Source organism: Channa argus, chromosome 6 (assembly GCF_033026475.1).
Source record: "Channa argus isolate prfri chromosome 6, Channa argus male v1.0, whole genome shotgun sequence".
In the NCBI taxonomy this organism is placed as follows: Eukaryota; Metazoa; Chordata; class Actinopteri; order Anabantiformes; family Channidae; genus Channa; species Channa argus.
The window spans coordinates 10,600,001-10,624,635 of NC_090202.1; the positions used below are offsets into that span (position 1 = coordinate 10,600,001).

A 24,635-nucleotide genomic window follows, 5' to 3' on the forward strand; every position below is an offset into this window, starting at 1 on the left:
AGCATCATAGCAGCAAGCATTGGCGGCGTGTAAGAGATAAATCAGATTGGGGGTCTTGCTTTGCCAGTTTATTGAATCTAAATTGCGTGCGCTCATGGCCCCCGCCGGCCCTACACGGCCCATCCATCTCCTGACTGATAATGGAGCGGGCCCGATTCCACCTGGTGGGAGCATTATTACATTTCCCCTCTAACGAGACTCAGCTAATCCTGCCAAGGGAGGAGGACAGGAGAGAAGAGAGAGGAGGAGAAGAGAAGAGGAGGAGAAAAAGAAGGGAGGAGAAAGAGATAGGAGATTGTGTAAAAAAAAAAATGCAAACATCTTGGCAGCCTGCCTCTCCCTCCCACTCTCCCTCTTTCTCTCATTCTCACTTTCTTCCTCTCTGTTGCTGTGCATAAAACATCTTCTAGCGCCATCAGAGCTACATGGCCCCTGGGCCCCTGAGCTGCAATTACACTCATAATCACGGCGCGATTTCACTGACACTCTTCGCCCCTACCCACTGCCATCCCTCCTCTTTCCCTCCGCCCCTGCAGCCAAGACTGAACGAAGTCTAAATGAAGTGAAAGGCCTCTCTTCTCCCTAACACCCAGCCATTTATTACCCACTTTAATAAAAGTCCATCACAGAATTATCCTACAATGAACTGAGCCACTAAGGTGACAAGAAATATACTTCCAATAAGCGGCCTCTTCACACAAACTTGCCTATATTTCTGGATGTGTGCAGTCGTGAGGCTTGATTTTTTTTTGCATGCTTTTTTCAAATGTAATGTTAACAGGCTTTTCATGATAGTGTAGCAAAGTGTGTTGCTGTAATGTATTTTTTGTAGTTTATCTTTTTTGTAAAGCAGAGCTCGTTATTGATGTAATTAAATCGTATCCCTGGCTCAGCGCTCAGGCCTACTTTCATTGTTTTGAGGGGGCAGGAGCCCCGTGAGGCAGTGCACTGATGAGAGATGGATAAACAGTTTGATTTGCTGCTATCGCCCCCAGGCACAGTGTACTGGAGAGATGAGCAAGAGAAGGAAGAGAAAGTATAAAAATGGGGAGGGGTGGGAGAGGGCAAAACAGAAAGAGAGAAGAGAGAGCAAGAGGATAAGAGAACCTGTTGGGGGAGGGATGAAGGGATAGAGGTGGAAGATAAACATGCAAACAAAAAGAGGTGACAAATCATTCCTGTTGTTTGTGTGCACACAGCCAGGGCTTTTTCTCTTACTTCGGCTTGTTTGTCTGTTTCCCTTGCTTGTCAGTTCTTCCTTTTTCCTACATGGCCCCCACCTATCTGCCTATCTCCCTTTCCCTTTTTTCCCTTCCATTTTCCCCAGTCTCCCTCCCGCTCCATTACACCACCAATACCGCTCTGTCTCCTACCTGCATCTCAGTTGCCCAAAGCAAAGAGGGAAGTGCAGAACACAGAGAGAAGTTCTCTTACACACAAAAACACACACAGGTGTACTCACAAATACACATCTATGCATACAAACAAGAAAACACATAAATGGAGATGTGAAAAAAATGCAGCACAGTGTAGCCTATGGTTTGTTTTTTGCACATTCTTTCACACACAAACTTACTAAATTCTGACTGTGGTTGCTAAAAGAAATAGGGCTCCCACACACACACAAACACATGTTTACATACATACCCTGTGCGGGAGGTAGGGGAGGATTCAGTCATCCATGTAGAGTCATTGTTAGTAAAGATGCGTAACCTCCAGACTTAACTAGCCGTAACTGCAGTGTGACAGGTTCTTTGTCTACGCCAATTACTGAACAAAAACAGCATCACAGTCACACAGAGGCTAACACAACCCATGGCCTCCTGCATCCAAGCGCACACACGCGCACACACACACAGACACATCTGCATGAGTTGCATTTGTATGCAACATACCTGCTTACACGGTGGGTCAGTGCACAATCTGAACTAAAATCAGGAGCATACACGAGACACACATGCATACTCAGCCATCTCAAGTGGTGCAATAAACCTCATTCGGACACCCACAGCTGTGCCCTAACACAAACATTCTGTAAGCGCTCACAAACACTTACACCCACGCTTATATTAACTTCCCCAAAACAGTGCAGTGGTCTTCCCCCCCCCCCTGACTTCTGTTCTGGCTCTTCTTCTGTTTCTCTCTCCCTCTTTTTTCCCCTCAAAGTTTAAACTCATTAAGTGTAATGATATTGGAGACTCAATTTTACATAGCTCACTCATCAACCAAGTGAGATAGCAATAAAGGCGAATGGCTCCACTGAGGCCCTAACACTGCAAAATAAATGATGCGCCGCAACGGAAATGTAATTAATTTAGAGGCAGTATTGATAGTCCTGCCATACACGGCATTATATTTTTTAATGTGGCTTAACATCTTGATTATTCAAGGGGAAAGGCGGAGGAAAGGGGAGCCCAGACAACACTGCTCATGATGAGAGATGCTTAAAATGCCCTGACGAGTGTTTACTCCCGCTGCCTCACTTTCTCTTAAGCTTTTCATTATGCCGAGACGATAAACACCTCTCAGGAAGACATGCTGACTTTTACAGGGGTATGAAGGAAAAGCAGAGCAAGGTGCTGCCTAGTAGGGAAAGGAGAAGGCAGCATGATTCATATTTTTGTTGATTTGTACACTTAGTGTTGATCCAGTGATGTATCCTCTGGTAATTTTCTGCATTCTCTGTGAAAAGAATCAAATTATTGCGAAATACAGTATATTCCACAGAAATAGCTTCAATGAATTGTGTGTACATTATGCAGGATTTAAAAGGGGGCATCAAAATGAAATAACAATACGTGTCTGTTTTTTTTTTCAATTGCAAATATATCATAGAGAATAATTAAAAATAAATGTTAATTTCCTAATAACACAATCCCAAATATTGTTTTCTCATGATGAAACCACTATGAGGGCTTCCTGATGTTTTACTTTGCATCTAACAGTTTATTTTTTGTTGTCTTTTCAGCCAAGACAGACGAGGTGCTGAAGGCCAAAGTAGCCAAGAGAGAAGAGGAAGCCAGGAAGAAATTAGAGGAAGGTAAGTTATGTGAGTGTTTGTGTGTCCATCATTTGTCGACATATAGACAAAGCATTTCTAAATTGACAGTAGAGTTACTAGTAAAAAGAAACAGCATAAGGCACAATAAAATTTGCAATCATAGATTGTTGGCAAGATAACATTTGAATCTGAAATTATTTAAGTAGGTTCATTTAAAAAAAATGTTATTCTCCATTAAATAGCCATTGATATTATCACTGAGGAAAAGATCACAAAATATAAATTATTTATTTATTTATTTTTACACTTTTTTTTTTTTTTTTGGACTTTTTTTTTTTTACTTTTTTTTTTTGGACTTTTTTTAGGCATCTGGCACGGCTTCTGTTTACATGTGTCTTAAATCCACTGGAGCACGTCTACTAACAAAAAACGTGTTATGTGTGCAATTAAAAAACAATATGAATATAAGTCAGCCATTTTAATTAAATTTATTGTTTAACGCAGCATATGTTGCATTTAGAAAAAGCTATTCCTTGTTTTTGTATCTTATATCAGGTAATCCCCAGTCTCTGCAACATCAGTGATTTCACACATACACATCTAAATTAAGAACAATTAACATTATAATGTATAAGTACTTCTGTCTGTGTAATTTTACTTCCACGTCATTCACACTTTGTAAAACATGAACTCAGAGATGCTAATTACACTCCCTAGTTTATATTAAGACAACTGTAATATACAGAAAGATACGTTATAGATGTGTAAGGCAAAAATATGCTTAGCATTGCAGGGGGAAATAAAGATTCAGATACAATCGTGGGTAATGTTCTGTTCTGACCAGAGCTTGAAATAAATCAGAGTATCAAATGTACTGTTACCATTTACAATGTGTGCAAGTTTATGCACAAGCAGGTATTAACAGCGTAGTATAATTTCCCCTAGTGTGAGTGTTTTATATTGTTGGACTCTCTTCTCTTTTTCTCTAACTTTTTGTGTTTACTCAGACCAGGCATGTCAGCGCGACCTTTAAAGTTAGCTGACCTTTTAGCCAAATGAAAGTCCAGCCATCAGAAATTAATTAGCCCTGTGCTCTTGCTTTGGTCCCCTAGTTCTGGGAAGAATTTATTCTCTCCTTCTCTCTATTGCAGTCTGGTTTTTCTGATTTGTTTTGTTTTGTTTTGTTTTCTATCTGGCCTCTCTGCCATTCTTACATTTATATTATTATTTTTTTGTTCTCAGTGCTTTGACTCTTCCTACCTCCCTTTTTTGTTTCCTCTTCCTACTATATGTCTCACATTCTATCAGTCTTCCCATCCCCATTTGTCCTTATCAACCATTTCCACCTTTCTGCCGTCATTCTCTGTCTTTCTTACTCTTTGCCTTCTCCTGCTTTTCTCTTCTCTGTGTGGAAGCATTGCCAAAATAGTGACTAAGTGCCTTGCTTGGGGCAGTAGAGCAAGGCCTCCAGTCAAATTGTTTTCTTAAGTTCACACTGCACTGTTGTCTCTTTTTGGAATCAGTTGACTCTATCTCCTCCTTGCTCAAAGGCTCACTCCAACTGTTCCTTCTGCGTGAAAAAAATGTATGTACTGTATGTTGTGCTTGATTGTGTAGTGGAGCACGGCAGTACTGCGTGCTGTGCAGGTGCTGCCTTCTACGACGATAATTTTATTTGTTTCAGGGACACATGCAGTGAGTTTGGAGATCCTTGAAAAAGTGGCTGTAATCTCTTGCCCTTGCCATTGTAGTGAGAGGAACTAAAAGCACCATCACAAATGTATACATACATGCAAGCAGTCAGCCAGCTGCATACTCTTCTGCCATTACTAGCAGCACAACACAAATGGAGGAGGTGGGCCACTGCTGCTGCTAAACAGCAGATCACCAAGGGTCTCCGTATTTCCCGCAGGGCCTCTTAGAGGTCGACACAACTATAAAGCTTAAACTTGAACCGTTAAGTCAACTGAAATGAGAAAGCCTTTAAAGAGAATGAAGGGGAGAAGTGAAGAACACTACCACCTACACTCCTCGTTCATAAATAGATTCACATCCTAGACTGGCAATGTGTTTGAGTTAGTTTAGCCCTAATCGAAACCACAGAGATCTGATTCATGTGGATTCTATGATATGCAAGTTATTATTGTAGCGAACTGTGGCTGCACAGTGCGGAGCCCTGCGAGAAGAGAAGGGTTTTTATCAGCAGGGTTTACTGAGAGAGAGAAAGGAGAGGATCAATAACTGGCCCTGTGGTCATCAGTTAACAAAGTAGTCTCCACTTAAAAGAAGTGTTTGGCTCTCTGGTTAAGGGCAGCCAGATGATGCTAGTGGTTGAAAAAGGAAACATGTGATATGAAAGGGTTTGAGAATGAGAGGAGAGGATGATTCCTTTGTTAGCTGGATGCCTTGTTTAGACTATTAAAGCAGAGAGAAGCTGTTTGTGTGCCTAGGAGGGTTTTTGCTAACACAGTGTGTCCAACTATAATAAGATGGACTGCCTGCCCGTGTAACAGATTGTTGGTGAGATTGTATCATCAGCTGGCACTTTCCTTAAGGCAACGTAAAACCAGTGACGCTCTGTATCGTAGTAATATATGCAGAGCTGGACAATGACCGACTATATCAAATAACCTCTAACTGACCTAAACTTACTCCTCCATTACTTTCCTTACTTTCTGTTATATCGCAGTGAGATTCAAACAGTTCTTCCTTCTCTTTAGAGTAGAAAGAACTGAGTAGTACGTTTCAATAAATTACATTGATATGCAAATGGAACTGCTGCAAATGAAATTTAAACTGTCCAGTTTTCTTATCCAGTTGTGCAGGTTATCGTTTTGACTGGGAATTAATAATTTTAATGGCCAGAGAATTTATGATGGGTTAAGAAAATAAACTTCACTCCACTATACCAGTGCAGGTACTACTATTGCAGCAATAAATAAGTCAGGTGTCAATGGGTTGTTGTGTATGTGCTTAAAGTGTCATCAATGAGGGGCCTCATTAGACCCAGTGTTAATACGTACTTTTCTTTATATGCAGTAACTAATGACCATAAGAGTTGAGGAGAATGACAGCACATCAATATTGTGAAAATCAGTGTCAGATGCATAATAACCCTACTTCATACCCACACTCACATGGTTAAATTTGGAGTTTGTGTGTTGTTTATATAGCACTGAGAGAAACACCTTTTCATTTGTGCAGCTGGTCTTTGACTGAAATATGTAGATAACGATTGGACACTTGCCTATAGCCTGTAGATGTACTTTAGCCCCTGTGCTTCTCTGTCCCCATTACCTCAAACCACCACCAGATTGGGAGATCATATATTTTAATGAGACGTATAATAGCTCTTTAACCCATATCATTAGGGGAGTATATGCCTACCGTTTGCTCTTTTTTCAGTTAAACGAAAGAGCTGTTTCCCTAATTACACGGTGGGTAGAACAGGTCATGGGTTGGGTGTGTACCTGTCTGTGTGCGTCTGTGTTCAGGAATTATATGACCATTAAATATTCAGCCAAAGGCCCACTCTAGCTAACCCCCCCCCCCCCCCCCCCACCACCACCACCAGTCCCTCGACCTAGCATCCATTAACGCCTCATCATCGTTTAACTAGCTCTGTTGTCAATCACCACGGGGCCTTGGCTGAAAAAGAAAATGTCTAGTTGTGGTTTCTGGCCTAGCCTCGACAACGTATAGAAAAAAGAAACCGCGAGAACACCGTGTAGGAAACCTCCATCAAGGACAGTCAGTATAAATGTAATATCATTAGGGATGCATGTGCCTGCACTCTCATTTGTTTAAAATAATATTTCTCTTGTTGTGTGTGATTACATGCTCTGCAAGACAATTTGTCAGTCAGCTAAAATTTCCGCTTTGCCTGCAAGTGCCTGCAATACGAGTGCGTGTGTGTGTGTGTGTGTCCGTAATAAATGATGTGATCCCTTTTCTAATTGAAAATAATAACTAATCCATGGATAACAAGCTCTTGTATAACCCAAAGCCATATTCCTTCAGATTTGGCCTATCTCAGCTGTAATAAAAGACAGGAAATGAGAGGCAAGTGAGAGTGGTGGCTTGGACATTGACGCTTAATGTAATCTGCCTTGAAATCAAATTATTTGACCTGGAAAGCCTAACAATACAAAACTCCTGCCGGGCTGCTGTTAAATATTTAGCACGTGCCTGTCATGAATACAAATGGTGCACAAATTAGAATCTACAGGCGCGTGACCCTCATATCACACCCTGGGAGCACAGGGGGGCTGGCTCTGTTTTAAATGTTTTAATTACCAGGGCCATAGTGTGGCATGCCACGCTACCTCACTGAGCACCATCAGCACTGCTCAGGCCGCCACTTGAAGGACAAGCGGTGAAATTCATCTGCTGGTAAACACGAGTGATCTGGTGTCCATGATCTCATCACATTAACTAAAACATGAAGATTGAATAAGGAGAGTGTTTGAATTATACCAGGCTATAATTATAGTTCCCAGCATCCTCACTCAGGGTAGACCATTGTCCTTTTTTTAAAAACTGTGTTCTTTCCACTGGTTATATGATCTACAGTACCTTAGGACTCAAGGGAGGCAGTGTATTGTTCTTGTGCACTCTGCACTGAAGGAAGATCTGTCTCAGTGATTTTGATGTAAGAAAATCTGGTTTGTATTGATTTGTTATTGATTAGTGGAGTTAGCCTTCTCTCCTGTCGTTACTTCAGATAAATGGCCTTATTTGTTGTGTTATTATGTTCAACACAATCATGCCAGGAACAGTCAGAGGAATATTGAACCGACACTTCATTGGCTTCATGAGTTCTATTTGTTCCAGGAATTAAAGGATGTCTTTTGCCCATATAGCACTGCAGAAAAAAGTGTTAAATAGAGCACACTGACAATCAATTAAACCTTCGCTTTAAAGGTTTGTTTCAAACAGTATTTTACAGAAAATCATTCCACACTTATTTCTGATTTTTGTCCTGCCTAAAAAGTGATTGATTTGGAGATGAATAGTGCCACGGATTCAGTCTGGCCATCTTTCTTTTTATTTTCTCCTCTCTCCTCCCTATTCATTCAGGTCTGTGGTTTCCCCCACATTGAAATGATTAGTTATGCAAGGCTTGTAAGCACTGAATCAGAGTTATGGTCCCTGGGGAAATAAATTTGGCAGAAAATCAGTGTGAGAAGATTTAATTATCACGAGGAGACCTTTTTTCCTTGCCTTGGCCCACTGAAGCCCAAACTCCCTCTATCCCCCCACCCCCCCCCTCACCCCCACCCCCAACCTCTCTCTCTCTCTCTTTCTCTCTTTCTCTCTCTCTCTCTTTCTTTCACACTATGCTGAGCTTCACACACTGCAGCCAAAAAACCCTGGCGTACAGAATGGACACCAGCCCTCTTCTTGCCTTCCTCTTCCTCCCAATTTGTTTCATTGCACGGTGATAAGCCAAGCAATTACTGCTTTATTGATTTTTCATCACTGCAAATTTAAAGTTGATTTCCCCCCCTTTACCTTTTGCTGTCGTTTTTTTTTCCCACAGATGGCTCTGCAAGGTGATTAGGTGACCTGCTGTCCCAGGCGCTGCTGGTCCCGTAAATGAATAGAGGCGAATGCTGAATTCTTCTAACCCTGTGTGACCCTTTGTTGTCCTGGGGTAATGGGATGCTGCCTGGTTTGACTGCAGCAGCAATGGGGCCTATAGCTTAATAATTTCTATAGGTATATGTAGCTATACAGTGACATGTGTGACATGATAGCAGTCAAGCTTTTTGTAAGATTACCCAGAGATTGACTATTCAAGCTTCCAGCCGGTTTATTCAGGTCAAGTGGACAGATGATTGGCAGCACCCTTTTACCCTCTTTGATTGATAATCGTTTCTTGGGTCACTCTTATCAATTAACCTTCTCCAGCAAGCCGATCAGCCTCGTGTTGAGTCAACGGGCTGATACGTTTTCCAGATTTCGTGTGCATTGCATTTAGGTGTAAGATAGTATCAAGCAGATTTGTTGAAAATTAGATGTTGAATGATTTGTAGGTGCCTGGCTTTTGCGATACATAATCTTTGTATAAGCAATTAGCGTATATAAGCGTATTTACTCAGTCATAGTATTGTAGCTATATTACTAGGAGTTTTTAGCCTCTGTAACTGAAACCATTTCTAGTATTTGAAACACGTCTATGTCTGGACATGATCACACCACAGCTGTAGTGTATTTGATGCAGTCGAACAGGTTGGTTGAGCTGCTGTGATTAAAACACTCACAGACTGTTGTAGGTCAAAGTGGGTGGCTCTGGCCATGTGGTGGCCCCTGCAAGGTTTATCATTAGACATAGGAGATCACTTAAGAGTGAGGAGGAGTGTGTGTGTGCGTGTGTGTGTGTGTGTGTTTGTGTGTGTGTGTGTTGCCATAGGGGGTGGAGTGTTGGTGGTGTAGTAGTTAAAAAAATATATTGTGCACGGAATTGGACTCACTGTGCTAAAAGGGCAGCTCTAAAACAGAAATACAGCAGAGCTAAAATAAATCAGAACCTGAGACTGAGACTTCTATTACTAATACACTTAAAATAGGTAAGATGCACTGAAAATAGGCTCTACAGCTGTATTTCTGCATGTTAATGGCAACAGATAATTTTACAAGTTAGTGCCTTAGAAAAATTGTTGAGTATGTTGTGTCATGAATTAGTAAATCATAGTATATCTACCTGTTTTTCTTGATACAAACCTGTCAATTAGTAATGCTTTTATAGTTTTTGCAGTCATTTTAATGCTCAATCCTGCTAGGAAACACATATCCACTTTTGTGCATATAGAATACAGGCATGTCAAGATTAAATTGACATTATAAGCACATAAGTATGCATTTAGGGACTTTGGTGGACAAAAAGTAAAGGGTTTTGGGTTTATATGCAAATGATGATGCCATTCTTGTTTTGTTATTTTTGCATAATTACCTCCATTAGGGCAGAAAGAACAGAAAAAAGCAGGGTAATATATTACATAGTGCCAAGGTTAATAGTGTACAACTGAGGTTAGAGGATGAGGAGGTAGGGGGCATTTGCCTAATTAATTACCACTCACACATATCCACACGTGGCCATGACCTTTACTAATATAGTTTGTAACAGACCACACAAACAGGATTCTCTGCCTCTGTCCCTTCTCCTCTCTCACATCACACACACACTCGCCCTGTCAGGAGCTAGCAGAGTGAAAGGGAGAATCAATTACAGCCCAACTAAGGGGAAAGAGTTGGTTGCTTGATGGCTTCATGTCAAGAAGACTCTAGGTCACGAGGTATGTGTACCTGTTTGTGTGTCGACGTTCAAGTATTAGTGGATGTGAAAATCAAACCCATTTCCTGGATTCCGATTACATCATTTTCATTTTAAAGAGCTTGCTCCAATTAAGTAATTAGTTGCTTGGTGTTTCTCTAATTATAGAGTTGTTCATAAAAGAGCTGCTGACAAGCCTGGGATCGAAAAATGGAGACCACTGCACTTTTTCCCGAACGCACACACAAACACACGTAAGCGCAGCCTAGTTTAACATCAAGTTAATGCAGTCAAATGCTTGTTATTTCTGGTAAAGGGCAGGGCAGGACTCTATATTGTAATCACACTAAAACACCGCTGTGCTTAATAAAGAGCTGCTTGAGTCTCACAGACAAGGTACAGAAGAGTTATATATAATAGGTTTAAGGTCCTTCATCCACAAACTGCTTTATGTTATCTTTGGGAAAAAAAAGCTCTACTATAATTTTATGTGTAGACAATGAACAAACTCTTACCTGTGGGGATCTACCTAATAATATCAAAATGCAAAAAAATTATCCTAACAAAGTCCATTTCTAGGGGTTGTTGCTTTTGTATAAAGTAACAATAAACTTCTGAGTGTCACCAAAGCAGAAAACCTCTGTGATCATTTGTTGAATATGAGAAAACAAAATTTAATACAAAGTATCAGGAACGGCTTTCAAGCCTGTGGACAGAGAAAGTTGTAATCTTGAAGATCTCACCACTCAGCCTGTGAAAGCCTCGCTGTTTAATGAGATTCTGTGATGGTGCCCAGACACAGTACATCGGCTAACACTCATACTGCTCTCTTTCTCTTCCTCACACACATGCATAGACAGAGAAGGAGAGAAACACACCCACCTGGTTTTAGTTAGCCCTCTCTCTATGTTTGCAGTTAGCATCATTGAATCAGGTCAGCAGGAGCAGTCAAGTCTTAGCTAGGAGTTCAGTTACATAGCTGATTTACAGCTTGTGCAGTAAATATACAGTAGATGCCTTTAAACTTTGTTTGCACTGGTTTCCAGAAAGGTAGACCCGTGTTTTTGTTAAATGTATTATTTATACTCATGATTATAATAAGTACAGTGTGAACAAAGCATCAATAAACATGTCGCCCTCGATAAATGGCAAATTCTCTGTCTGAGCCATTAACAAGTAAATACTGGATGTTAGATTTTTTTCAATTGTAATACAAACAGTGTGTTTGACAGTGAGTGGGAATGTCGAATGTGTTGCCTCATAATTATTCGAAAATTTGTCTCATCAAAGTCTTATAAGTTATGTCTGAGGTTATCATGACACACGCAGCAAACATGTAATGTAGAAATTCTTTGGATCATTCAGTGCCATTTTGATAGCACAATAAAACAATTACATGCTTCATCGTTTATATATACAGTCTGTGGCTTCAGATATTATGCATGATGGATGGAAGAATAGACTAAGGCCAATCTGTTGTTTCTCCACGTGATTTGGTCATGGGAGCAGACAGAAGGAGGTTAACTACATGATTTTAGCATAGTAGCAAGATTTTTAGGTGCAAATGCACAGAATATAGTGTAGAATAGATGAACCAGGGTCAGTGGTGGAGCGGAAGTTGACAGGATAGATGAGCACAATGTGGTTTAATGACAGAAGAGAGAAGTGGCGACTAGGGAGAGAGAAGAGATGTGGAAGGAGATAGCCAAGCGTGACACGTGGTTGCCATGTCATCCTGTCATTAGCAGGTTGTTTGGGTCTTTAATTCATCATTCAGACCATTATTGACTTGAGAGTGGGAGATCACTATCACTAGGAGACACTAGAAGACTGTGTGAGACACTGAGTCACCAGCTGCACTTCATTTCCTGATGCCAAATAGATATCTCATAAACATATCACATGCCATATGCGCTAAGGTCAAATAATCTGCACGATCACATGGCCTTTTTATCCAAAGAATGTGATCATATATGCTATTCTTTACAAGTTTCACAAAACCAATAGACCTGGCCGATCCTATGTGAGGTTTATAGTCATGTGTGACAGGCCCCCTGATGAGAGTGACAGAAGTCCACAGAGAGCAGTTGACGCTCAAAACAAGGTGATCACCGCAGGAGATCACTTGGAAGACATGGTTTACGAAGTACTTTTTTTGAAGGGGGATGGGATATTGCATGAGTGACTGCGTGTATTATTTGTGTGTGGTCTCGTGGGAACGCACATTAGACTGGCTTAGCCACCTGCTCTATCATTGGACATCTCCCTGCTCACACACGCCCTTGGAGACACATACATATGCACACACTCCTTAGGGACGCGCTTGGGACATCTGGCTCAGCCCGTCAGAAAGTTCCTTCATTGTGTGTGACCTGTTGACCTGGCTGCCACAGGCATCGGGCAAACATCAGCAGCACATCTTGTCATTATTGCAACACCAATGTTGGTGGTTTGTTTCCTTGTAGAGAACATACAGATTATCACACATGAGAAAACAAAACACATCACTGTTTTGGTTTTCTATACGCTTGGGTTTTTTTAACAGCCCAGGGTACTTCTAAGGGTTGAAATATACTCGCTGTTTAATATGTGCACACCTATTTAAAAAAGTCTCCCTCACGTAGCCTGCATTATTTTAACTCGTGTAGAAGACGTCCTCAGAAATTAACATTATAACATTAAAATGTTAATAGTGGAAATTTCTTAGTGAAGACATACTGAGTCTGTACACAACTACCTGCATCTACGTACTAATCACCATTAATGTTGGTGTTGCTGTGGATTATGATTACGCTGTAAAAAAAAAAAAAAGCAGAAGTTCCTTAAGAAGAAATGTTGTCAGTCAGAGAGGTTGCTCACCTCGTGGGCAACCTTTTACATCCTCCAGAAAAACTGCACAAGGAAGTATGTAAACAACAACAACTCTTCTTCCTGACTGCATCTCTCTGTCTGTTCCTTTTCTGTCACCCTTACTCAGCGAGATCTCACTTTTCAATGCCTAAATCTGTAGGGTATTAGTAATGCAAATATTGACGTGCAGCTTTGTCCTGCTATCAATTGAAATCAGCAAATCAATGGGACTAATAGCTGCTCATTAGCCACTTGATGCATTTTCAGGGCTTACGTCGAAACCTGTCAGCATTGCCTAATCAATATAGTCTAAAAGTATTACCAAACCAAGGCCAGCGGCAGACACTATTTTAATAACTTAAGTTGGCTGTCTGGCTTTTTTGCAGAAGGAGAACAATAGGTCTGACTTGATAGTTCTGGGCCTCAGTAGGACAGGTTTAAACTTCTGTTATTTCAACAAAATACCTCATTAGTAGCAATATTTGCTGACACCAAGCAGATACAGAAGTTTGTTTTCTTTTCTTGTTTCTTTGTTTTAATGACAGTGTAATGGAATTCCTCTGCAAAGCAAAATGTCTCGCAGAGAGTTATTTGGTGCTGATAATGAAATCTCATCAGTCAGATTTTAATAAGTAACCAATTGTTAATTTTTTTCTTGTTGTTGTTCACTTTAATTCCCCGGCATGCGTTGGAGCAGCCTGATGTTTGGGCCGGGAGAATCATACAGTAAAGACTTTGATGCAGCCAGTATGCTGTGGCCAGACCGGAGCCCCTCTATCGCTCCTAGCACACAGCCCTACTAAGCTTAACTCAGCTGTTTGATGCCAAGCTCTGCGAGTGTGAGCGTGCGTGCGTGAATGTGTGTGTGTTTACCCATCTCAGGGGTTACATAAACAAGAGCAGCTAGCCTACAGGTAAGACCCACAGGAGACCAGCCAAGAGAAAGAGTGAGATGGAGCGCCAGTCTCTTACCTTGGCATTCCCCAGGTGTTGTCGCCATTGCTGGAGCTGGATATTCGCTAATGAAGGGCGAGTTGAAAAATGACTAAAGGAGATACTAAACAAGTTACTACAGGCACGCATACACACACACACACAAACAAACACTGAATAAACTCATACACATGTTTTAATGCAGTTAAGTTTGTGGAGGCTTCTGTGCATGTGTTTGTGTGCATCCCTTATGGATCTGGGGCTGTTGTACAGAGATGGGGAGAATGTGGGCGGATGGGGGATTGGAGGCGGAGGCTGGCAGCGGGGCAGTTGGCCGCTGGTGCAGTGCGAGGAAGAGCAGGGAAGGGGATTGGGAAGGGGGGAGGAGGGGGTACAGCGGAGATAAATCATTAGAGAGCAGGTTATTGGAAATGCAGGGAGATAAAAGAGTGAAGAAGCCAGTAATTGCCTTAAAGATCAGACTACAAAGCATTACTTTGGATTTTACAAGGCCAGCCAGCAACAAAAGAGCAGTAATTTATGAGCTCAGTGTAAAAGAATAGCATAATTACATTAAAAATTAATGCTAATGAGGGCTAAAATGGGGAAGGTGGTTATTATGAAAGTTTGTATTCATCTTCCCTGGGTTGAATGATGGCTAGTGGCTTGATTAATGGCTTAATTTCTATCAATTAGCAGGCAAAAAAATCTCCACTGAGACGGGCCTAAATTGAGCATTGAATTACACGTCTTTACTGCGGTGCATGAAGAGAGGGGGGGGGGAGTGAGGAGGGGTTCACATTGCTGAAACCTGGGAAACCAAGAGAATGTTGTTGTATGTGAGTATCCACATTTAGAGGAGAAATGCTTATCTTCACGTATTTTAAGAATTTGGGTTTGTGTCATGTTAATTTGCAGTGGACTGTGTGTCAGGGGTTTCCTTTGGTAAATGCATAGATAAACAAATCTTGAATCTATGAAATTTAATCATATTCTTTGACAAATTGAAAAAGCATATTATTTGATTAACCTGACCAAATTAAAATGGGAGGCACCATAATGAAGCCCAATTCTATTTCTTGTAGTTTGTTAAAGTCTCACAATGCCTCTATAAATATAGCATCACAGGCAAGAAAGTTAGCCCTCTTTTCCAATGGCGTACTCATTTTCAATACATTCATTAAATGCCTTTCAGCTCTGTGTTTGCAATATAATTCCAAAACACTGTCAAAGATTTGCCGCAATTTGCAAGACCTCAATAAAACAAGCAGTTAGTTTTCCTTTTATTTATTTTTCTCCACACAACAACAAGAAGGGCTGCGGTAATTTAGTTGGCACGCTAGTGCACTCAATTACTGGAATTAATCAGCAGCAGCAATATATTCAGCTCGGCTGCTCTTGATTGACAAACTGTAGACCAAAGTCAAGTTTACAAAGACAATGCTGCTGTAGCCGGAGGCCTCTGCACCTATTTAGACATGTGTTGTTGAACAGCTCCCTCTTCTGGTTGCAAAGAATAGCTGCTGCACAATGCTCTAATTTCCAAGGCTGAAGATGAGCTGAAATCTGTTTTCATTGGCTGGTTTGATTTTCTCTCCCTGTCTTCTGGTCTTAATCAATGAAGTGGACAAACAGCTATTTAGAGAATACAATAGCCTATTGATCCTGAGCCACTCATCTGAGGCGCTTGTCTGTCCAACTAATTTCAATAAGTGGAAAGCAAGTGAGTTTTTTGACTCTCTCTTTTATACATGTGCGCACACATGGAGAGGTGTAGCATGCACATACTCAGCATACTCACAATAAGATACATTGCTTGGACACTGTCCATTATTCTAATCTGTAGATACAAGATAAAAGTTTATTGATTGAGTCTGATCCTTTTTCCTGGAATGCTGTCATGCTTGAAAAGCTTTTTTTCCAGAGATATAGACATAAAGAGAGGTATAATTGACCAAAATTGAAGCTATACATACTGTATATTTAATTGTCTAATTTTACTTTTTCTTTTTTTCCCTTTCTCATTACTTTCTACTTTCACTTTATTCTCCTCTCATCACTGGCAGAAGCTGTCCTTAATGCGGTGACAATTGAGTCGACATGTTAAATTAATTTGCCAGATGCGGTGTCAATATTAAATATCAACTTTGACCTCTCTGTTCTGTAGCGTGCCCTCGCCCAGCTACAGTATTGATTTTTGTTTGCTTCTGAGCTTGCTAGGCCCGCACTCAAAGTCCATTATTTTTGATTTTCTGGTGAAATACATATCTTTTCCTGCTGACATCTGACAAACAGCATATGGAAGTCATTTTATCTACCAATAATGTGTTTGTCAAAAAGTCTGACGCCTTAATGGATTCCTGCAGCATCCACAGACAACCTAGCAACAGACGGTTCTGCCAAGGAGATGTGAGGAGATATTATTTTTTGGGTGGGGGGGTGGCATATGTGTAGATAAATGTCGATGTGTTGGTTTGTGTGGTAGTTCTTTATGTACGGTGTCCATGCTCAAAGCACAGCAGAGAAGGAATAATTGAAAGAGTAAATTAATTGCTGAATTAATCATTGGCCAGTCATAGCATTAGGACACATGCAGCCGTGCAGTGTGTGGTGGTGATAGTGGTGTGAAGGACAGGCCACAGTCTTCAGGAGGATATTGGGCCAGTGTTAAGACTTCATCTAGCAGCCAAGTCAAGGTAATGACTATTCTTGGAGCTGCTGTGCAATGCATCTCTGCTTACATCTTCCCGCACAGGATGACAAGCTGATAGTCTGTCATATAGCAAGGCTTAATTCCACTTGTCACTCAGTTGTCCAATTCTGCAGAGCATTTACATCAAAACAGAGTTTGTTTGAGTACTATTATGAACTGTAATAGGGTTTGTGTGTGTGTGTGTGTGTGTGTGTGTGTGTGTGTGTGTGTAAAAGAGAGAGATAGCATGTGATGCTTTGCTATGAAAGCTGAAACAAATATTCATTTATTCATTAAACACCAGAGCCATGAAGATCTGTTGTGACACCCTTTCTGTAGCTGCTAATGGATTGAATTAATTCCCGCTATTAGCTCCAATTGCACACTATGTGCGTGTGTGTATGCACTAAAGTATAGTGCATGATTAGATTTATCCTAGCTATGAATGTAAGTGCGAAGTATGTGAGTTTGCAAACACACATTTACATGTGGGAGTACTTGTATGCTGAAGTGTGTGTGTGTGTGTGTGTGTGTGTGTGTGTGTGTGTGTGTGTGTGTGTGTGTGTTCCTATTTGTGTACTTGTTTTTATGACACAGCCTACATCAGTGAAGCAGAGAAACATGGATGTCTGCTGGATTGACAGATAGGGAGATGGGAGAGTGCAGGAGAGGACGGACGGATGGGGGAGAGAGGGATGAATATTGACTGATCAGTGGAAAGATTGACAGCCAGAGAATAATGGGAGCATTCAGTCTGCCTTTTTTTTCACTCTTGCTAACTTTTCTGGTACACCTATTTTTGCCCTCCTACGCTATGAAGACTGCTCTTGAGTTCTTCAAATGATTTATCATCTGATATGCAGAATCCTGATGTGTTTATATCCAAAAGTAATTTACTGGAAACCCTTTCTGTCTTTTTGTTTGATTGGACAAACCAGAGCAAAATACAATCTGAAACATGAAAACTGTATGAAACCAAATCACATTTAGTCTCCATAATGAAATTCCATTGGAGTGAGTTTGCGTTCATATTTTTGATTATTTTAGAATGCATTATCTGAGTGCAATTCACTGACTGGCTATTATCTGGTTATTTTTTTAACCTGCTTTTTATATCTAAGCTATGCCCTTGGCCAAGCAAGGATCTTTTTCATGGAGGCCAAGATTACAATAGAGGAATATCATATATTTTATATTGTATATGTCAAAGAGCATTATAGCGAGAGATAACACACAATCAACTAGGTCCAGTCTAAATGAAATCTGGTCCCTTTCAGCTCATGTTAAGGGAAAGCTGGCCCTCTCCATGTCTGTGCACATGTGTGTGGATGTGTCTTTGCTTTTGTTCATAGTTTCTCTTTTGTCTAACATGTTTCAGAGGGAACTTCTCTGGAGGAACAAGTGCGAAGGATAAAGGATATTGAGGCCATCGAGAGTGATTCCTTTGTTCCTCAGGCTTTCAAATCATCCAGGGATGATATAAAGGTGCGTTCTGTCTCTCTTTTTTTTTTCCCTGCCCCTCTCCACTGTCTCTATCTTTTCAGTCTGTCTCTTATTGAATTTCCCTCTCTGCAGTGCTGGCCTGTCTGTCCAGAGACAACCCTGACCAAATCAAACATTCCCATTCAGCACTGCTTGTTCCAACCTGAGACGGTTTCATCAGGCGCTCTACTGTTTGCCGTCTCTATAGCGGCAGCACCCACATAAAAGCCACAGCAGGCAACAGCCATCCTCTGCCTCCCTCTCTCTTTCTCCCTCTCTCTTGTCCCCCTATGGTTGTGTAGATGCATAAAAACACAGAAGTCAGTATTGAAATGTATCTCTCTCTAAAGAAGCAGGAATCAGATTTGTTGGGGCTCGTGGCTGTTTTGAAAAGATGTAGGTGACAACGAATGACAGCGAAGATACACAAAATTTTTGGACACATTGTCATGAGTATGACAAAGGTCAACACCTCTGTGTCTGCATTTCGAAGTGGACTATGCCACCAGTCAGTCCTGGCTTCACCCATTTATTATCCTTTATCAAAATTAATTATTATAATTATGTTATTATAAAAACAACATGATTTCAGAAGAGTGACACAATTCTCTCGTGCTTTAATGCGTTGCTGTAGTTTTTAGTTTACAATGACTTTAATAAAACACAATTTTTTACATAACATAGTTTACATAATTTTTTTATAAAAGCTCTTTAATGGTTTTCAGGTTAATTGCTTGAAAATCTTTTACATCATTTGTCATATATAAAGATATCAAGATGATTCATCTTCCTCAGTTGAGGATATTTTATAGCCTTTCTCTTTTTGCTTTACCACTTATAAGCAAAGACAATAATTAAACCATTAAACTTTGGTTACTTCTTAAAACATATCTTTAGTTAATGTTTCCAAAAAACTAAAAATTTAATTAACCTTTTTAAACAAATTTGAACTATAATCACAGAATATGTCTTTTTGAACATGTTATTGTTTGAGAATAGTTGTATTTAGTTTTATTGTTGATACATCTTTTGCTGTGTTAAACAACTGTTAATGAATTGAACATCTGCTACATTACAGTATTTGTTTCTATTTTAAGCGAGCTGTATTCATTACAAACGTATAAGTAATTTCAAAGAATTATTGTGACCAGTTGTACTGTCTGGCATTTGGCACATCACCATTAGCTAGCATGTTTTTTATTTCACTCACTTTTCTTATCCTGCCAAATTAATTTTAAAAACATCTTTACAACTGTTTAAACATTTGCTCTGGGGCTCGTTTAAGTGTTTGAAACATGAATGGACTTGGCAAAGTACCTATTTTGATATGTTAGTCAGATACATCAAGGAGAACAGGCCATCCGTCCAGATATGGTGCTTATTAAAAACCTCAGGTGTAGAGAACGATGTATTAACTTATATCAGCTTAAACTTTACAGATGGCAACACAAGGGGGACAGAGCCTTCGTCCTTAATGAAAGCTCCCTTTCAGAAATATTGGCATCACCGTGACTATGACAAATTGTAGATAAGCTAACCTGTCACAGAGCTACGTTTTTAGGCATTTGAATATTTGTCAACTTTAGTTTCAGTAATCCCCACATAAAAATAACCCAATGCATGTAAGGAATCTGAAGCCAGAGCTGTCACTTTGTGCTGCTGGTTCACAGCACAACACATCTCACTTACAGCAGAAATAAAAAACATTGGTAATACCCTCAACTTTTTTCACTGCCACATATGAATCAACTGAGATTCAACAATACAGTTCACAATTGCTATCAATACTCTGTTCTCCCCAGGTCTACTACATAGACCATTCTTTCACTCCCATCTGCTGGACAAATGATTCACTGCATTTTAAGTTTCAATTCCTTACTACATGGTACATACCAATTGCACATAGTTTATGTCTACTCGTCTTTGTAGTGTGTTGTACAGGGTTTGCAGTTAGTGAAGACAAACCTAGAAAGTTTGTGTGTTTTCTACCAACAGTTTAACAACTTATTCAATACACATGCAGACACAGTTTGGAAAAGAAAAATGTCCTTAAAAGATTTTAATCTCTCAGCTCTTTCTGGAGCTTGTGGCAGTTTGTTTAAATGTTTTGCTGTCATGCCTGCATTTCTTTTTGCATTTTGGGACAAAAACATCCCCACTGCATGATGCTGCCACCACCATGCTTTACTGTAGGGATGGTATTGGCCAGGTGGTGAGCGGTGCCTGGTTTCCTCCAGACATGACACTTGGCATTCAGGCCAAAGAGCTCAATCTTTGTTTCATCAAACCAGAGAATTGTGTTTCTCATGGTCAGAGTCCTTCAGGTGGGCTGTCATGTACCTTTTACTGCGGAGTGGTTTCCGTCTGACCACTCTACCACTCTCTTGGTGGAGTGTTGCAGAAATGGTGGTTCTTCTAGAAGGTTCTCCTCTCTCCACAGAGAAACACTGAGCTCTTTCAGAGCGACCATCAGGTTCTTGGTCATCTCCCTGACTAAGGCCCTTCTCTCTCTAAATTACTCAGTTTGGATGGCAGCCTTGCGCTAGGAAGAGTCCTAGTGGTTCCAAACTTCTTCCATTTACGGATGATGGAGGCCACTGTCCTCATTGGGACTTTCGATGGTGCAGAAATTTTTCTGTACCCTTCCCCAGATCTGTGTCTCAATACAATCCTGTCTCGGAGGTCTGCGGAGAATTCCTTGAACTTCATGTTTACTGTGGGACCTTATGTAGACAGGTGTATGCTTTTCAAAATAATGTCCAATCATCTGAATTTCCCGCAGGTGGACGAATCAAGATGTAGATGTATAGTATGTACACATGTAGAAACATCTCAAGGATGATCAGTGGAAACAGGATGCACCAGAGCTTAATTTTCAGGGCCATGAATACTTAACCACATGTGATTTTTTTCATTTTTTATTTTTAATAAATTTGCAAAGATGTCAAACAAACTTCTTTCACCTTGTCATCATGGTGTATTGTTTGTAGAATTATGAGGAAAATCATGAATTTGAAATCCATTTTAAAATAGGGCTATGAATACTTTCTGGATACACCATAAAAATTGTTATGCTGATCTTACTACTGGTATGACTAATATAATCTTTAGTGTTTTATTTATTTCTTTTTTAAATTTTCTTTATTTGTCTGCTTATATGTAATAATGTTTATGCATAGTACTCAGATATCCAAAAATGCCTATTGGTATATGTTTGTCTATTTCTTTAAGTACAGACTGAGCCAGCTGAGGTGAAGCAAGAGTCTGAGAGGGCAGATTTACAGGACATCGCTTTTCCCACATCCATAGTCTACAATGACACGGACACACTAGCCCATCCCAGCGTAAGTTCTCACTGCAAACATCCCCAGTGATGAGTTTAGACTTTTCTATTTGCTTTAATATCACAAGATGTCAAACTTTTTTACTCTGTCTCACCCAATGAGCACTTTACAAGCAAGTTCATATCTTTTGCTACCACATTTTTATGAGTATGGTGGCTGCCTTTAGTGATTGGTTGACAAACACTGTAAACTATTTCTTTTAAAAATACTGTTGCTCCCACTAACACCACTACCACCATTATTTATACTACTCCTTTATATTCTGATACTGTTCATTGGGATGCTGGAGTAGAGCAGTTTCTATCCTACTGAAATCACCTCCTCCCTGCCTGCGGACCAATGATGAAAAACGAGAAGGAAAACTTTAAACTCCAATAACGCTCCCTGGGGCTTCCCAGTCATCTATCTCCTCTGGGGAAACTAAGTTATGTCCTGACGTATGCAGATAACCCTCTCACATTCACACACACTCTCTTATATATACACTCACCGCCCCCCAGCTCAAACACACACACATGCACAACCTCAGACAGGCTGATGTATGGCAGCAATATGCCCCAGGCGGGCCTCAGCCCCAGCTTCATCTCCAGCTCCCCTTCCAATTAGAACAGATGAGTCCCATTAGCCCAGCCCAGATACTGTCATCCCACACACACAGCCTCATTAGCACCGTGACACCAGTGCAAGGCCGACAGACAAGAACTCACTTGTGTTGAATGTAACACACAGATAACATGCAGTGCAGCTGTAAGCGGAATTGGTTAGGAATGAAGGATTGACGTGGCTGGGGTCGTTCTGCAATCTGCATAATAATACACATATCGTCACATAGATGTATAGTATGTACACATAGTCAGCATGTCAACATTATCTCTCACATAGACACATACAGTGAATGGAGATATGATCTCCCAGTTTCCCTGTGTGTCTCAGTGCCCTGCTTCTCACTCATGTTATTTGCTAATAAACAGATGCCTTCATTCATCAGACTCTTGCAGCAGCAGTTTTATAGCCCCTCTACAATCAATATTATTGGTAATGCACTGCAAAGAATAGAATTCACACGTGTAGGTTTTTCCTAGGCCTTTAAAGTCCATATTGCGGGCATAGCTTAATAAAACATGTAAAAATATCTCCTCCCTCTAGCAGTACAGCCTCATCACTGTGGGGCACACAGTGGTCCACACTTAGGTCTCTTGAGTCCCAATACACAGACACAACACTGTGTCAAGCTAATGAACTTACAGCTTATTTAGCTCTGTCACATTCATTGCTAAAGATTTTGGGACTAAAGAAAAACATGGCCATAACACAATTACGTCCCTGTAAATAGGAGTTGGTAACGGTTTAAGTGCAAGATTAGGCTGTGGAAAGAGGAGCCTACACTGCTCTAGTTTATTCAAAAGACAAATAGAATAATCCTTTCAGACACCAACTTCCACTACTGGTGCTCTAATGACTTTTTTTTTATGGAGCGGTCTCCATGTAGAAAATTTGAGGATACATATATGGTGTCTATACATGTTTGTGTGTACCTTTATTCAATTTGACAGTAGAATTTCATAAACAGTTATATTATATATGCATCATTAAGAATAGAATTATTAGAATATTCAATATTGTCTTTCTGTCTATCCCAATGCAGCTTTAATGAGTAAGCAAGAGATTTTGAATCCAGGGGCCTGAAGTGGAGTAGTATGCTACAATTAAAGTGCACGGGCACTGTGCTTACTGGCTTTCTATTTAGTCCTGTTGGCTCTGCCTTTCTGTGTTTTTGTCTATATGCTTATTAACGTGTCCCTTCTGCACCATCCTGCAGTTGTTCATGGACAAAGAGAAGGCAGAGGAGCTGTGGCTTAACAGGCTGGTCTTGCTGCGGCAAGAAAGGCTCATGGGAAGTCCTGTGACTTAAAACACCAAGAAACTGGAAGATCCCTCCTGTCCTGTCCTGTTCTTGTTTAAGTACATCATAATGTGACTTCCTACCACCAACTTCTTTTGCCTGTCGTAAAAGCTTGTCAGTTGAGTAAAATAGCATTTTTGGTCATGATGTATGAATTATTTTATTGAAGGACAACTTAGGTAATTTTCCAAATTAATCACATTGTCCACAATCACCATAAAGATGTTAAAGCCTACACTGAATTTTCTCTCTTCATATTTGGTCAATTTTCAGTCTGCAACCTGGACTCAGAAACTACATCCATTGTAGTCCAAAAAGTATTAAAAACACATAAGCCAGATACACCACTCCATTCAGCGACATGTTTCTGCATTCCAAAAACCAAGACAGCTGTAAATATTGTCCACGCACTTCAAAGTTTCCGTATTTCCATCTTAAATGTCACTAATGCGCAGTTCACTTGCCACAATACAAGAAAATACTGAATGGGAGCATATGTTACGAAGGTCACCAGTTTTGAAATGAAGAAATATGTCACCCAGTGGAGTGTTGGCTCTGCCTGGTTTTTTGGCTAATGCAGTGTGATCTTACACCCTATATGAGTTGATCTGTTTTGACATGTTGATGTAGCATTTTATACATTTTGTCGTTTGTAATAATTTGTCCAAATAAAGATTGCTAACACAGGTTTGTGAATGAAACAGGTCTTGTGGTTTTCTGGGTGAAATTTTCATATTTGTTTACATTTACATTTTGCAAACACTGTTATCCATAGCATCTTACAAGTGAGGAATTCACACGAAGATTTGGTATTTCCTTAAGGACACTTCCAGATGTGGACTGGAGGAACTGGGAATCAAACCACTGGCCATGCTGTGAATTAACAACCCACTGAATCTCCTGGTCAACAGGACATACGGAATTCTGCACAAAGCCTGTGGGATTGAATGATGTGACACTCGTTAATATTTTTAAAGATAGGTAGCAGCAGTCTGTCTATGATAGATAATAAAAAATGATTCACCCTACCATACAGTTGCCTGACTCACCCTAAAGTAACCTTATCTCCATCGTCTCATTCAGGATTACTGGACTAAACCACCTCTGACCTGCTCTGAACTCTGCTCCTCTTTTAAATAAATATAGTGGGGTGT

The 24,635-nt window shown here is 40.3% G+C and overlaps 1 protein-coding gene across 2 annotated transcripts in view; it reads left to right on the forward strand.

Annotated features, from left to right (window-relative positions):
* Positions 1-24,168, forward strand: part of rsrc1 (arginine/serine-rich coiled-coil 1) — a 118,230-nt gene extending 94,062 nt beyond the window's left edge. For both annotated transcript variants that reach the window (XM_067507954.1, XM_067507955.1), the window contains exons 7-10: positions 2,969-3,040; positions 18,131-18,237; positions 21,471-21,578; positions 23,398-24,168. In XM_067507954.1, coding sequence (XP_067364055.1) covers positions 2,969-3,040; positions 18,131-18,237; positions 21,471-21,578; positions 23,398-23,490 — 380 coding nt within the window. In that variant the 3' untranslated portion in view covers positions 23,491-24,168. The remainder of the gene's footprint in view (positions 1-2,968; positions 3,041-18,130; positions 18,238-21,470; positions 21,579-23,397) is intronic.
* The last annotated feature ends 467 nt before the right edge of the window (positions 24,169-24,635 follow it).